This window comes from Rhinoraja longicauda, chromosome 28 (genome assembly GCF_053455715.1).
Source record: "Rhinoraja longicauda isolate Sanriku21f chromosome 28, sRhiLon1.1, whole genome shotgun sequence".
Taxonomy (NCBI): domain Eukaryota; kingdom Metazoa; phylum Chordata; class Chondrichthyes; order Rajiformes; family Arhynchobatidae; genus Rhinoraja; species Rhinoraja longicauda.
The window spans coordinates 5,141,895-5,158,263 of record NC_135980.1 but is presented as its reverse complement, the minus strand read 5'-3'; the positions used below and the strand labels follow the sequence as shown (position 1 = coordinate 5,158,263).

The 16,369-nt window shown below is 46.5% G+C and overlaps 1 protein-coding gene across 2 annotated transcripts in view; it reads left to right on the top strand.

Moving 5' to 3' along the window:
• The window catches only part of adamtsl5 (ADAMTS like 5), a 144,167-nt gene extending 137,630 nt beyond the window's left edge, over nucleotides 1-6,537 (top strand). For both annotated transcript variants that reach the window (XM_078423593.1, XM_078423594.1), the window contains one exon: nucleotides 5,200-6,537. In XM_078423593.1, coding sequence (XP_078279719.1) covers nucleotides 5,200-5,507 — 308 coding nt within the window. In that variant the 3' untranslated portion in view covers nucleotides 5,508-6,537. The remainder of the gene's footprint in view (nucleotides 1-5,199) is intronic.
• Nucleotides 6,538-16,369: the final 9,832 nt, after the last annotated feature.

Below are 16,369 nucleotides of genomic sequence, written 5' to 3'. Positions count from 1 at the left end.
GTGACCTGCGTGGCTTTTCTCTGAGATCTTCAGTTTCCTCCCATACTCCAAAGACCTACAGGTTTGTATGTTAATTGGCTTGGTATAAATGTAAAATTTTCCATAGTGTGTGTAGAATTGTGTTAATATGCGGGAATTGCTGGTCGTTGTGAATCTGTTGGGCCGAAGGGCCTGTTTATGCGCTGTATCTCTTAAACTGAAAAGCTAAACTCCTCAGATAGGAACAAACTTCCATTTACAAAGCACAAAGTAAGAGTTCAACATTCAATGTAGTGATATGCATATTGATCCCTGCTTGTAAAGTTTTGTTTCATACAATCATACAGCACAGAAACAGGCCCTTGGGATCAACTACTCTATGTTGACCATGATGCCCCATCCAAGCTAGGATGTGACCGTGCCTGGCCCATATCCCTCTAAACCTTTCCTATCCACCCATTTTCTATTGAAATGGTGGCGCGGTAGTGCAACTGGCAATGCTGCTGCCTCACAGCGCCAGAGACCCAGGTTCAATCCCACGTGGGGTTCTTCCAGGTCTTATGGTTTCCTCCCACATCCCAAAGACGTGGAGGTTTGTAGGTTAATTGGCCTTTGTGAATTGCCCCTAGTGTGTAGCGAGTGAATGTCAAAGAGGGATGACATGGAATTAGTGTGAATGGATAATCGATGGTCGGCATGGACTTAGTGGGCTGAAGGGCATATTTTCATGCTATCATCTATCTATCCATCCATCCATCCATCCCTCTCCCTCTCTGTCTCTGTCTGTGTCTGTCTCTCTCTGTCTCTCTGTCTCTCTCTGTCTCTCTGTCCCTCTCTGCCTCTCTCTCTGTCTCTCTCTCTCTGTCTCTGTCTCTCTCTGTCTCTCTCTGTGTTTCTCTCTCTGTCTCTCTGTCTGTCTCTCTCTGTCCCTCTCTGTCTGTCTCTGTCTCTCTCTGTCTGTCTCTCTCTCTGTCTCTCTCTGTCTGTCTCTCTCTCTCTGTCTCTCTCTGTCTCTCTCTCTCTCTGTCTCTCTCTGTCTCTCTCTCTCTCTCTCTCTTGCTGTCTTGGATGACTTGGATGAAGGGATTAAAAGTACCATTAGCAAATTTGCAGATGATACAAAGCTGGGTGGTAGTGTGAACTGTGAGGAAGATGCTATGAGGTTGCAGTGTGACTTGGACAGGTTGTATGAGTGGGCGGATGCATGGCAGATGCAGTTTAATGTGGATAAGTGTGAAGTTATCCACTTTGGCAGTAAGAATAGGAAGGCAGATTATTATCTGAATGGTGTCAAGTTAGGAAAAGGGGACGTACAACGAGATCTGGGTGTCCTAGTGCATCAGTCACTGAAAGGTAGCATGCAGGTACAGCAGGCAGTGAAGAAAGCCAATGGAATGATGGCCTTCATAACAAGAGGAGTTGAATATAGGAGCAAAGAGGTCCTTCTGCAGTTGTACAGGGCCCTAGTGAGACCGCACCTGGAGTACTGTATGCAGTTTTGGTCTCCAAATTTGAGGAAAGATATTCTTGTTATTGAGGGAGTGCAGCGTAGGTTTACTAGGTTAATTCCCGGAATGGCGGTACTGTCGTATGTTGAAAGACTGGAGCGACTAGGCTTGTATACACTGGAATTTAGAAGGATGAGAGAGGATCTTATCGAAACATATGATTATTAAGGGGTTGGACACGTTAGAGGCAGGAAGCATGTTCCCAATGTTGGGGGAGTCCAGAACCAGGGGCCACTGTTTAAGAATAAGGAGTAGGCCATTTAGAACGGAGATGAGGAAAAACTTTTTTAGTCAGAGAGTTGTAAATCTGTGGAATTCTCTGCCTCAGAAGGCAGTGGAGGCCAATTCTCTGAATGCATTCAAGAGCGAGCTAGATAGAGCTCTTACGGATAGCGGAGTCAGGGGGTATGGGGAGAAGGCAGAAACGAGGTACTGATTGAGAATGATCAGCCATGATCACATTGAATGGTGGTGCTGGCTCGAAGGGCCGAATGGCCTACTCCTGCACCTATTGTCAATTGTTTATTGTCTCTCTCTTGCTGTCTCTCTCTCTGTCTCTCTCTCTGTCTCTCTCTCTCTGTCTCTCTCAGTCTCTCTCTCTGTCTGTCTCTCTGTCTGTCTGTCTCGCTGTCTCTCTCTCTGTCTCTCTGTCTCTGTCTCTCTCTGTCTCTGTCTCTGTCTCCTTTCTTCCTTCCTCCCTCCCACCCTCCCACTTTTTGCAGATACAACAGAGGACAAATGATACCCCATTGTATTTGGATAGGCAAGGATAGGCAAGGATAGGCAAGGATAGGCAAGGATAGGCAAGGATAGGCAAGGATAGGCAAGGATAGGCAAGGATAGGCAAGGATAGGCAAGGATAGGCAAGGTGTGACTTGCAGCAGACAAAACAAATCAATAGCGCAAGAAAATGTTTACGGAAACACTATGAGCGACGCACGAGATGGGATGAGCATAGACCCCCATGAGAAGATGTGGGGGGGGGCATGTGGGCGCATCCACGAGAACAGCTGATTGGCTTGTGGAAACGGCTGTATGCTTCGGCAGTAGCTCACTGCTGCCGTAACGCCCATTTTCTCACAGCTCAGAAATTCAGCAGTATTCAACTTAGAGAATTGCTTACGTAAGTGCGAGTTCACATAGGTCGATACCCAACGGCAGCTAAAGGAGCCCTCAAACACCAACAAGCTTATTCAAAATTAGTGCTTTCCCAATGTCCTGGTCAACGTATCCCCCTTCACGTAAGTCGCATATGGCTCAAGGCGGGGAGTGTCTGTAGTCAAGAAATGTGTACCATCTATAAACTAATGAATGATTAGCCAACCTGTTTTGAAGATAGACACAAAATGCTGGAGTAACACAGCGGGACAGGCAGCGTCTCCGGAGAGAAGGAATGGGTGACGTTTCGGGTCGAGACCTTTCCTCAGACTGGGTGTCAAGGGTTTATTCACAAAATGCTGGAGTAACTCAGCAGGTCAGGCAGCATCTCGGGAGAGAAGGAATGGGTGACGTTTCGGGTCGAGACCCTTCTTCAGACTGATGTCGGGGGTGGGACAAAGGAAGGATATAGGTGGAGACAGGAAGATAGAGGGAGATCTGGGAAGGAGGAGGGGAAGGGAGGGACAGAGGAGCTATCTGAAGTTGGAGAAGTCGACGTTCATACCACCGGGCCGCAACTGATCTCCCGGTGGCCCAGCACTTTAACTCCCCCTCCCATTCCCAGTCTGACCTCTCTGTCATGGGCCTCCTCCAGTGCCATAGTGAGGCCCGCCGGAAATTGGAGGAGCAGCACCTCATATTTCGCCTGGGCAGTTTGCGGCCCGGTGGTATGAACGTCGACTTCTCCAACTTCAGATAGCTCCTCTGTCCCTCCCTTCCCCTCCTCCTTCCCAGATCTCCCTCTATCTTCCTGTCTCCACCTATATCCTTCCTTTGTCCCACCCCCGACATCAGTCTGAAGAAGGGTCTCGACCCGAAACGTCACCCATTCCTTCTCTCCCGAGATGCTGCCTGACCTGCTGAGTTACTCCAGCATTTTGTGAATAAATCGATTTGTACCAGCATCTGCAGTTATTTTCTTATACTACTGGGTGTCAAGGGTTATGGGGAGAAGGCAGGAAAATGGGATTAGGAGGCAGAGATCAGCCAAGATTGAAAGGCCGAGTAGACTCGATAGGCCGAATGGCCTAATTCTATTCCTAGAACTTGTGAGGAGCTGGTTTTAAAGGTTTCGTGAAGGGGGATACGTTGACCAGGACATTGGGAAAGTACTCATTTTGAATATACTTGTGGGTGTTTGAGGACTCCATTAACTGCCCTGTTGGGTATCAGATTAATGCCACATTCTGCTACTAACTGAATACTGCCAGATGAGCCAAGTCTGTTTTGCTGGCAATGGGAGGAGTTAACCAGGGAGGTTACAAAAGGGAATATGAGAACGATTAAAAAATGCTTAAAAAAACATTTACTTTACTCCATGAAAGTGATGGGGCACGTTGGATCTGAAGCTTTGTAAATAGAGACACAATCTTCAAAAGCAGCAACGCTCCACTGAAGATAGACACAAAATGCTGGAGTAACTCAGCGGGTCAGGCAGCATCTCTGGAGAAAAGGATTAGGTGACGTTTCGGGTCGAGCCCCTTCTTCAGACTGAGAGTCGGGCGAGGTAAACAAGGAATATGAAAAGGTACAGAGAACAAATTAATGAAAGTATGCAAAAAGACAGACCAAAGCCAGGAAAGATGGCCATGGAAAGGTAGGGGCCCACTATGGGTCTCCAGTAATACAATCTAAAACTCAGTGGGACGTCAGTGAAACCAGCTGAACCAGCTGTGTAAAATGTTAGTTAGTCACAGATAGATTATTCTATCCAATTCTGATCACCATTCAGGGGGATACTGAAAACATTTACCGGAATGGTTGCGGTGACAACATTTTCAGCTGAAATATAAGAGTAGAGAAGATGAGGATGTTCTCTATGGAGCAGAGAAGAGTGAGAGGAGAGATGAAGGATCATGACACAGTTAGAAGAGATAAATAACAAAGCTTCATTCAGCTGAGGTTTCAACGACCAGGGCAGGCAGGGTTTAAATGTAAAAACAAGGAATACAGATGCTGGTTAACACACGAAACTCAGCAGGTCAGGCTACTTAAATTAGATTATTATTTAATTACTATATATAGTAATATATATAACTAGTATATATATATATATATATTATATATATATATATACTAGTGTGTAGGAAGGAACTGCAGATGCTTGTTAAAACTGAAGATAGACACAAAACTCAGAGAAACTCAGCGGGACAGGCAGCATCTCTGGAAAGAAGGAAAGGGTGGCGTTAAAATGGGTGACGTTTCGGGTCGAGTCTCTTCTTCAGTCTAAGTCAAGAGTCCCCTGAATCTCGGTCTGAAGAAGGGTCTCGACCCGAAACGTCTAGATAGAGCTCTTAAGGATAGCGGAGTCAGGGGGTATGGGGAGAAGGCAGGAACGGGGTACTGATTGAGAATGATCAGCCATGATCACATTGAATGGCGGTGCTGGCTCGAAGGGCCGAATGGCCTCCTCCTGCACCTATTGTCTATTGTCTATTGTCTATTGTCACCCATTCCTTCTCTCCAGAGATGCTGCCTGTCCCCCGCTGAGTTACTCCAGCATTTTGTGTACATGTACAGCGTTGCATACACTCTGATTTCCTTTTCTCAACAGTTTTCCGTGGAAGAATCGTCGGGCAGAAAGTCGTGGGATCGGAGACTCGATACGACGTACAAGTCAAGGAAACATACAAGAACCTGTTCCCGATCGTCCACCGGGAGTATGTGTGGGTGCCAAACGCTTGCGACTGCCCCTACATCCAGGTGAAACGCGAGTACATCATAATGGCAAGGAGACACGTGAACTTTGAGCAGACTCTCAACCGGATCCTCCTGGAGCACAATAGCTTTGTGAGGCTCTGGCATCCCAGGGAAGACTTGCTGATGCGAGACATGGACAAATATTGCCAGCGGTACTCGTAGGGAACATCCCTCACGCACGTGGGATTACAACCTAATGCTTTACCGGCTCGTACATCGAAAGAGCTCTTGACACTATGTAAGGAAACTATATCAATGTATCAATTACACACTTAACCAGCCACTCGAAGTCCATGTCACGTATCTCTTTCTCAGCCGACTGCAGCGGTCGCTGGAAGATGTCATCCAACGATGGGCCGCGGCCAAAACGCGTCGCACTGATTATTGGACGTGAGTTAGACACTCTGGCCCAAATGAAATGAAACAAAGTAAGTCTTCAAGTTGGAAGGAGCAGTCTGAAGATGTCTGAACTTTTTTGATGCGGTCAGCCTTGAACAAGAGTACCGGGTTGATGCAAGGGAATGTTCTCTATGATGAACCATTCAATGTGCACTGTACCATCACACACATGATAACGGCAGAAGCTGTATATTCAAGGCAGCAGCCAACCTAATACAATGCTGGTGACTGGAGCACAACAGTAGTAATGCTGCTGAACCTCAAAGTAATGCACTTAATTATTTAACCCGAGGTATTTGACGCATCCATCCTCGAAAGGATGCTGCCATCTCTGGACAGTTTTGCATTTAACAATCACTGGTCAACTGAGTGCCTGATCTATTCTGAATTTTGGGTGATGTGTTGGGACATTCCTCTTATTTCAATTATTTAAGTACACATAACATCTAACTCACTAGTATAAAGAGGCTAGTCACTTTGCGTGGTATGTGACGTATCTAAGCATCAAAGACTTGAAAGAAAATATTTTAGTGTACGCCCTGGCATTAAAATTGTCAAGTATTAATTACCGTAAAACATTTCACCTCTGACCCCCACGTATATTCAACCACTGAAACATATTTAATATCATCTACAAGCAAGGACTATAAAATGCCAAAAGGTTCCTATTATCTTATATTAGCATATCTTTCACAACAAGCTAAAAGACCTGCAGCTACGCATGTCTCTAATGGAAGTTTAACAAGAGCAATCGAAAGTTGTGAATTAAAATAACCATTAAAGAAATAATTTGTGACAAATGATTTACTTTGCAATTATTTGAGTTTCTTCATAAACCTTTTTACTTTTCTGTATTTCTGAGAGCTTGATAGAGCTCTTAAGGGTAGCGGAGTCAGGGGGTATGGGGAGAAGGCAGGAACTGGGTACTGATTGAGAATGATCAGCCATGATCACGTTGAATGGCGGTGCTGGATCGAAGGGCCGAATGGCCTCCTCCTGCACCTATTGTCTATTGTATTCTTAATCAGAAATGGATGCCGCCCAGTCTAGAAACAAAAGAGGGTAAGTCATTTTATGGAGTGATGGTGTTAAATGCTTGTTGGACATGGTGTTATGTTGCCCTTTAACACACACGCTCAAAACCAAAATAATTGTCTATCTTATTCATTACAATGGTTGTTAATTACAATGGACCGGTGACTTTAAACCAAATTAATGATGAAGTATGCACAGGAAGCTGATTTACACCGAAGATAGACACAAAAAGCTGGAGTAACTCAGCAGGACAGGCAGCATCTCTGGAGAGAAGGAATGGGTGGTGTTTCGGATCGAGACCTTTCTTCATCATATCATATATATACAGCCGGAAACAGGCCTTTTTCGGCCCACCATGTCCGTGCCGCCCAGCGATCCCCGTACACTAACACTATCCTACACCCACTAGGGACAATTTTTACATTTACCCAGCCAATTAACCTACATACCTGTACGTCTTTAGAGTGTGGGAGGAAACCGAAGATCTCGGAGAAAACCCACGCAGGTCACGGGGAGAACGTATAAACTCCTTACAGTGCAGCACCCGTAGTCAGGATCGAACCTGAGTCTCCGGCGCTGCATTCGCTGTAAAGCAGCAACTCTACCGCTGCGCTACCGTGCCGGCGATATAGAACAAAGAAATACAAGGTACTGTATGCAAAAAGGTAAATATGATCAAGGAAATGGTCCATTGTTAGCTGTGGGCCAGGTGAAAACGAGTAACACAGACAATGAAACTCACCAGAACACCAGTGAAACTAGTACAACGACTCGGACGGGGAGAGAGACGGAGAGAGAGGGGATGCAACGGTTACTTGAATTTAGAGACATCAATATTCATACCAAAGATAGACACAAAATGCTGGAGTAACTCAGCGGAACGGGCAGCATCTCTGGAGAGAAGGAATGGGTGACGTTTCGGGTCGAGACCCTTTTCAGTATTCAATATTCATACCGCTGGGTTGCAAGCTGCCCAAACGAAATTTGAGGTGCTGTCTTTAGTGATGATGAAGCTCATCAGGATGTGAGTTGCGTTTTCACGGGACAATGAGGAACAGTGACGACTGGGGGAACAGAGAGGATATTGGAGAGATTTAGAACAATGCGTATGAAAGACAGAAAGTTGATGTTAATAGTTCAGTGACTGAAAGGGAGCTTCAACATTTTAATCAAGTGATGGCTGGCAGATTAACGGAAAGGAATGATTGAAGAAATGATGGGATGTCAAGTTTATTGGTGCACCTGGAGGATATCCAAAGTGACCTTTGACATTGCTTGACACACCTGATTAGCCTCAGGTGATGGGAAAGGCCCTCCCTTTAAACCAAGGCCTGACTGTCATCTTGAATAAGCTTCAATGAGTCAAACTAATTCCTATCTTCCTTCACTTAGGAAAAAGGTTTCCAATGGTCACAAACCAGGAAGTTGTATTTATGATTTTGCTACAAATAATAGAAAATCAAATTTTGTCTGAAGATAGACACAAAATGCTGGAGTAACTCAGCGGGACAGGCAGCATCTCTGGAGAGAAGGAATGGGTGACGTTTTGGGTCAAGACCCTTCTATCTGCTGTCTAGTTACAGCCATAGCAGCATGTATTTTGCAACTTAGGGAACTTAGGTGGTGCAGCGGTAGAGTTGCAGCTTTACAGCGCGTACAGTAAGTGCAGTAAGTACAGTCAGAGACCCAGGTTCGATCCCGACTACGGGTGCTGTCTGTACGGAGTTTGTACGTTCTCCACGTGACTTTGTGGGTTTTCTCCGAAGTCTTTGGTTTCCTCTCACACTCCAAAGATGTACAGGTTTGTGGGTTAATTGGCTTGATATAAATGTAAATAATTGTCCCTAGTGTGTGTAGGATAGTGTTACTGTGCTATCGGTGCGGACTCGGACAGAAAGAGCCTGTTTCTGTGCTGTATCTCTAAACCAAACTGATGCTCAATTACATCATTGCTTTTGAATCGCAGTTCCACCAGGTACGCACAATGGCAGAAGTAGAGCTTCTGCCTCACAGCGCCAGAGACCCAGGGTCGATCCTGACCTCGGGTGCTATCTGCGTGGAGTTTGCACGTTCTCCCTGTGACTGCATGGGATTCCTCCGGGTGCTCCGGTTACCGCCCATATCCGAAAGACGTGCGGGTTTGTAGGTTAATTGGCCCTAGAGTGTGGAGAGTGGATGCGAAAGTGGAATAACGCAGAACTAGCGTGAACAGGTAAGCGATGGTCAGCATGGACTTGATGGGCCGAAGGATCCATCTCCATGCTGTATCTTTCAATCAGTTCAATTCAAATTAAATGAAGGAAGGAACGGATTTTACATGCACCCACTGTTCACCACACTCATGCGCACGTGGAACTGCAGATACCGGTTTACAGAAAAAGACACAAAGCTCTGGAGTAACTCAGCAGGTCAGGCAACGTCTCTGGAGAGCACGTTTAGGTGATGTTTCGGGTCAGGACCCATCTCCAGACGGAAGAAAGATCCCGACCTAAAACGTCACCTAACCATATTCTCCAGAGATGCTGCCTGACCTGTAGAGTTACTCCAGCATTTTGTGTTTTTTTTAGCATTTTACTGATTTACCACATTCAGTGACAAAATGGAGGGATTTGCTTAATCTGCTATTAAAGCAATGGCATTTTGCAGACTGTAGTTGTGTTAACGAGTTTATTAGTAGTTTAGCACAGCTGATGTTTTGAGCAGTAGATGTAGATTTCCAATTTGTATGTTCCTGTTTCTTCATGCCCTAAATACAATCCTCCCTGTCTGGAATGTTAATATTTGCAACAAGCAGCCAGAGGAGGTCATGAAGCCAGATACAATTACAAGGTTTAAAAGTGGCATGGTGGCGCAGCGGTAGAGTTGCTGCCTTACCGAGCCAGACACCCGGGTCCGATCCTGATTATGGGTGCTTGTCTGTATGGAGTTTGTACGTGACCCGCGTGGGTTTTCTCAGAGTTCTTAGGTTTTCCTCCCACAGATTCACCACCCTCAGACGAAAGAAATTCCTCCTCATCTCCTTCCTAAAAGAACGTCCTTTAATTCTGAGGCTATGACCTCTGGTCTTAGACTCTCCCACTAGTGGAAACATCCTCTCCACATCCACTCTATCCAAGACTTTCACTACTCTGTGTGTTTCAATGAGGTCCCCCCTCATTCTTCTAAACTCCAGCGAGTACAGGCCCAGTGCCGGCAAACGCTCATCATATATTAAGCAATGGTCTTCAAGCAATGAAAGAAACATAGAAACATAGAAAATAGGTGCAGGAGTAGGCCATTTGGCCCTTCGAGCCAGCACCGCCATTCAATATGATCATGGCTGATCATCCACAATCAGTACCCCGTTCCTGCTTTCTCTCCATATACCTTGATTCCGTTAGCCCTAAGAGCTAAATCTAACTCTCTTGAAAACATCCAGTCATATATTAAGCAATGGTCTTCAAGCAATGATCACTCCTCTTAAGCAGAACGTCCTTTAAAGAGGCTTCCATTGTCCATTTTTTTAAATTCGATATGGGCGCTGGGTGCAAGCTCTATGAGGCATGAGTAATAAAAAGGCCTTCAGGATCTCAAATGATTAGCACGTACAAGGGGTGAAGTCGGCCGTGGGAAGTGGGAAAATGGTCACATTTTGCTGTTCTTCACACATCGGAACCTGTTGTGACTATTCCCCGGGAATAATCAGTGACAGAATTAGAAACATCTGCATTGAGATATCGCACCTTGTGTGGGGAGCTAAACCGTGGCCTGTGGATGGAAGGGTTCAGTGCAGCAAGGGTGTTCTCAAGGACAGAAAGCATGAAGGAAAAGTATAAACCATGATACGCTGGAGGACAGAGACACAAGGAGCTGCAGATGCTGGAATCCTGAACAAAAAAAACAAAGTGCTGGGGGAACTCAGTGGGTCAGGCAGCTTGTGTGAGCGAAATGGACAGACAATATTTCAGGTCGGGACCCTTCTTCTCTTAGTTTAGCTTAGTTTGGATATACATTTTCCAGAGACATTGGGGCGGCACGGTGGTGCAGCGGTAGAGTTGCTGCCTTACTGCGCTTGTGGCGCCAGAGACCCGGGTTCAATCCCGACTACGGGTACTGTCTGTACGGAGTTTGTATGCTCTCCACTTGACCGCGTGCATTTTCTCCGAGAACCTTGGTTTCCTCCCACACTCCAAAGACGAACAGGTTTGTAGGATAATTGGCTTGGTATAAATGTAGATTGCCCCTCGTGTAGGATGGCGTTAATGTGCGTGGATCGCTGGTTGCCTCGGACCCGGTGGGCCGAAGGGCCTGTTTCTGCGTTGCATCTCTAAACTAAACTAAGCTGGTTGGACAGGTACTTGGTTAGGAAAGTCAGTAAGGGATACAAGCACAATGCGTACAAATGGGATTAGCCTAGACAGGCATGATGATTGGCGTGCATGAGGTGGTCCAACAAGAGCCCATTTCACTACTGTACATTTATACTTTACTTTAGAGATACAGCACAGACACAGTCCCTTTGACCCACCAAGTCCATACTGACCTGCAAACACCACTGTCATGGATAGGACAGGTTTGGAGGGGTATGGGCAAGACGCGGGTAGGTGGGACTAGTGTATCTGGGATAGGTTGGCTGCTGTGGGCAAGTTGGGCCGAAGGACCTGTTTCCACATTGTATTACTCAATGGCTCTATGACCCCGTACACGAGCACTGCCCGACACACTAGGGACAATTTACAATTTATGTAACCAAAGCCAATTATCCCACAAATCTGGACGTCTCTGGAGTGTGGGAGGAAACCGGGGCACCCGGAGAAAACCCACGCAGGTCACGGGGAGAACGTACAAACTCCGTACAGACAGCACCCGTAGTCAGGACCGAACCCGGGTCTCTGGCGCTGTAAGGCAGCAACTCTCCGCTAAACCACTGACCCCATTTCTCTACTATACGCTTCCATGATTCAATGCATTCTGAAGATACCTACTTGGCCTAGAAATGCCAAGATAATGTATGAAATTCTTTCTAACTAGGTTTCAGGCTGCGTTGAAGAATCTAACAGTCTGAGCAGCTGAACATTGGTGCATGTATTTTTTATCGATGTACTTAATGCATTTCTATCCTTCAGACTGTCGTAAATATTACTGAGAAAGGAAGTAATCAAAACCTTTTATTTGGCCAACTGTCAGAACCAGCCATTAAATCAGACCTGAAATTAAACAGGTTTCATTGACATCGAGGCAAATCTCAGCATGAGACACAAATTCCTATAGCTCAGGTCTTATTGATTTCACTTTTCTCTGCTTGTACGGTCACTGCTGAATGATTCAACGATACTTTATTGTCACAAGTACCGAGGTACAGTCAAATGTTTTGGTTTGCATACAACCCGTAAAATCATACAGCAGACCATGGGATGGCACGGTGGCACAGCGGTAGAGTTGCTGCCTTACAGCGCTGGAGACCCAGGTTCGATCCTGATTACGGGTTCTGTTCTAATTCACGGGCGGCACGGTGGCGCAGCGGTAGAGTTGCTGCCTTACAGCGAATGCAGCGCCGGAGACTCAGATTCGATCCTGACTACGGCACCGTCTGTACGGAGTTTGTACGTTCTCCCCGTGACCTGCATGGTTTTTCTACGAGATCTTCGGTTTCCTCCCACACTCCAAAGACGTACAGGTATGTAGGTTAATTGGCTGGATAAAATGTAAAAATTGTCCCTAGTGTGTGTAGGATAGTGTTAGTGTGCGGGGATCGCTGGGCGGCGCGGACTCAGTGGGCCGAAGGGCCTGTTTCCGCGCTGTATCTCTAAATCTAAAAAAATCTGTACTGAGTTTGTACGTTCTCCCCGTAAACGTATGGGTTTTCTCCGGGTGCTCCAGTTTCCTCCCACACTCCAAAGACGTGCAGGTTTGTAGGTTAATTGGCTTCGGTAAAATTGTAAATTGTCCTCAGTGTAGGTAAAAACTGACGATGATAAAGGAGACAGGCCATTGTGAGCTGTGGTCTAGGTGAAAACGTGTTACAGACAATGAGACTCACCACGGCAACTTTGAAGCTAGCACAACGACTTGGGTGGGAAAGGAATGGAGAGAGAGGGTTGCAAGGATTACTTGAAGTTAGAGAAATCTATATTCATACCGCTGGGTTGTAACAAAAACTAGATTCCAGTTCATTTCTTTCCCATCCTTGTGCCTGTCCGCCAACTCAGGACTAAATAAATGGTTTGGCAGCATTCGGAGATATGTGTGCAATTCTGGTCACACCCATTACAACAACAATCTGGAGGTTTCAGAGAGGATACAGGTTTACATGAACGCTGCCTGGATTAAAAGGTATTAGCCACAAGGAGAGGTTGGGGGAAACCTGGATTCTTTTCTCTGAAACTTCGCCGGTCGTGGGAAGACCTGATAGAAGTATATACTTTTGTGAGAGGTATAAGTATTAGTAGACAGTCAGAACCTCAGTCTGAAGAAGGGTCTCGACCCGAAACGTCACCCACTCCATCTCTCCAGAGATGCTGCCTGTCCCGCTGAGTTACTCCAGCATTTTGTGTGGAAATGTCAAAGGCTAGAGGATATTTCTTTATGATGAGAGGGACATTTGTGAAGGAGATGTGCGGGGGCAAGCTTTTTACACAGAGAGTGGTGAATGGCCAGAACATGCTGCTAGGGGTGGCACCACAATAGTGGCGTTTAAGAGGCAATTGGATATGCAAGTGAATAAGCAAGGAATGGAAATATATGGATCGTGTAAGGGCAGATGAGATTAGATAATCTTGGCACCATGTTCACGACAGACATAATGGGCCGAAGGGCCTGATCCTGTGCTGTGTGGTGCTATGTTTGATGTTCTAAATAGTGTATAAGAAATATTCAAAATTATGATGGGTTTTGGTCAGAAAAATAGCAAAAAATTATTTTCACTTGTGGCCAATAATGAGATTAAAGGATGAGAGGAGATCTTATCGAAACATAGAAGATTATTAAGGGGTTGGACACATTAGAGGCAGGAAACATGTTCCCAATGTTGGGGGAGTCCAGAACCAGGGGCCACAGGTTAAGAATAAGGGGTAGGCCATTTAGAACGGAGATGAGGAAAAACTTTTTCAGTCAGTGAGTTGTGAATCTGTGGAATTCACTGCCTCAGAAGGCAGTGGAGGCCAATTCTCTGAATGCATTCAAGAGAGAGCTCGATAGAGCTCTTAAGGATAGCGGAGTCAGGGGGTATGGGGAGAAGGCAGGAACGGGGTACTGATTGAGAATGATCAGCCATGATCACATTGAATGGCGGTGCTGGCACGAGGGGCCGAATGGCCTACTCCTGCACCTATTGTCTATTGTCTATAAAACATGAGCAGCTATAGAAATTTCACTTTGAGTTTATACACTACTCATGCACTACATTTCTGAATAGTATAAGAAAATAATTGCAGATGCTGGTACAAATCGAAGGTATTTATTCACAAAATGCTGGAGTAACTCAGCAGGTCAGGCAGCATCTCGGGAGAGAAGGAATGGGTGACGTTTCGGGTCGAGACCCTTCTTCAGACTGATGTCAGGGTGGCGGGTCAAAGGAAGGATATAGGTGGAGACAGGAAGATAGAGGGAGATCTGGGAAGGAGGAGGGGAAGAGAGGGACAGAGGAACTATCTAAAGTTGGAGAAGTCAATGTTCATACCACTGGGCTGCAAACTGCCCAGGCGAAATATGAGGTACTGTTCCTCCAATTTCCAGTGGGCCTCACTATGGCACTGGAGGAGGCCCATGACAGAAAGGTCAGACTGGGAATGGGAGGTGGAGTTGAAGTGCTCGGCCACCGGGAGATCAGTTTGGTTAATGCGGACTGAGCGCAGGTGTTCAGCGAAGCGATCGCCGAGCCTGCGCTTGGTTTCACCGATTTCTGAATATCTACTCCTTTTGAGTGATCAGATGTTGACGTAGGTCTAGATGTTATTAGATTATTCACATCACCTCCTACATATTATATAATGACAAACTAGATCAAGTTTGCCTGGCTTTAGGCACGGAGCGCGGAAACAGGCCCTTCGGCCCACCGAGTCCGTGCCGACCAGCGATCCCTGTGCACTAGCACTGTCCTACACACCAGGGACCATTGTACAATTTTACTGAAGCCACTTAATCTTCAAACCCGTACATCTTTGGAACATGGAAGGTAACCGGAGCACCCAGAGAAAATCCATGCAGGTCACGGGGAGAACGTACAAACTCCGCACAGACAAGCACCCGTAGTCAGGATTGGACCCGGGTCTCTGGCGCTGTAAGGCAGCAACTCTACCGCTGCGCCATGCTTGAAGGGAGATTAAAGTAATATGCGGTAGTGTTGTATCTGTCATGATTCCGTCTCTGTGCCTTTCTGATGTTCACAGATTCTATGCCAAGCACAGCATGCTGCTGTCAAATTCAATCCCCACTCCCTCTGGCCTGATTTGGATAATCTCATTTGGGTTCATGAACATGATGTCTCAATAAGACTGAGAAAGTAAAGGAGGGAACAGATTTAATAGGAATCTGAGGGGTGACTTTTTCACACAAAGGGTGGTGGGTGTATGGAACATGCTGCCGGATGAGGTAGTTGAGGCAGGGACTATCCCAACATTTAAGAAGCAGTTAGACAGGCACATGGATAGGACAGGTTTGGAGGGATATGGACCAAATGCTGGCAGGTGGGATTAGTGTAGCTGGGAGATGTTGGCCGGTTGGGCCGAAAGGCCTGTTTCAACACTGTATCACTCTGTAACTCTATGACTAAAAGGCAAATAATAATCCTACCATGCAGTTAATGTTTAGTTCAGTTTGGAGATACAACACGGAAACAGGCCCTTCGGCCCACCACATCCACGCCGGCTATCGATCGTTCTTTCACACTGGTTCTATGTTATCCCACTTTCTCATCCACTCCCTACACATTAAGGAGCAATTTTTGCAAAGACACATTAACCAACAAACCTGCACGTCTTTGGAATGTGGGAGGAAACCGGAGCACCCGGACGAAACCTATGTGGTAGCAGGAAGAAAGTGCAAACTCCACACAGTGAGCGACGGATGGCAGCATTGAATGCGGGTGTGCGGCACTGTGAGGCAGCAGATGTACCAGTTAATGAGAGGTGCTGATCACAGCTGGATGTGAGTGGGATGGGAGTCTTCCACAGTTTAAATATATTAGGAATCAAAAAGTGAGTTTCAGCACGTGAGGGGGAATGAGGCAATTGAAGGCACAACATCTTTCCCCCATTCTTCAATGGATGATTTGATACTTTATTGTCACAATGACAAGTCACAGTGAAATTCTTTGCCTGCATATACCCAAGGTATGCAAATAGTCGCCCATAAAGGGCGCTTACAAAAGTACCCCCACGCCAGGTCCCCCTTTGTTCTTCCTCCCCCCCCCCCTCATGTTGGACCCCCACGCCGGGTCCCCCCCCCCACGTCGGGTCCCCGTTGCTCTTCCCCCCCTCATGTCAGTCCCCCTCACATCAGGTCCCCTTTGCTCTTCCTCCCCCCCTCACGTCAGTCCCGCCACACCAGGTTCCCATTGCTCTCCCCCCCCACCACGTCGGTCCCCCCCACGCCGGGTCCCCGTTGCTCTTCCC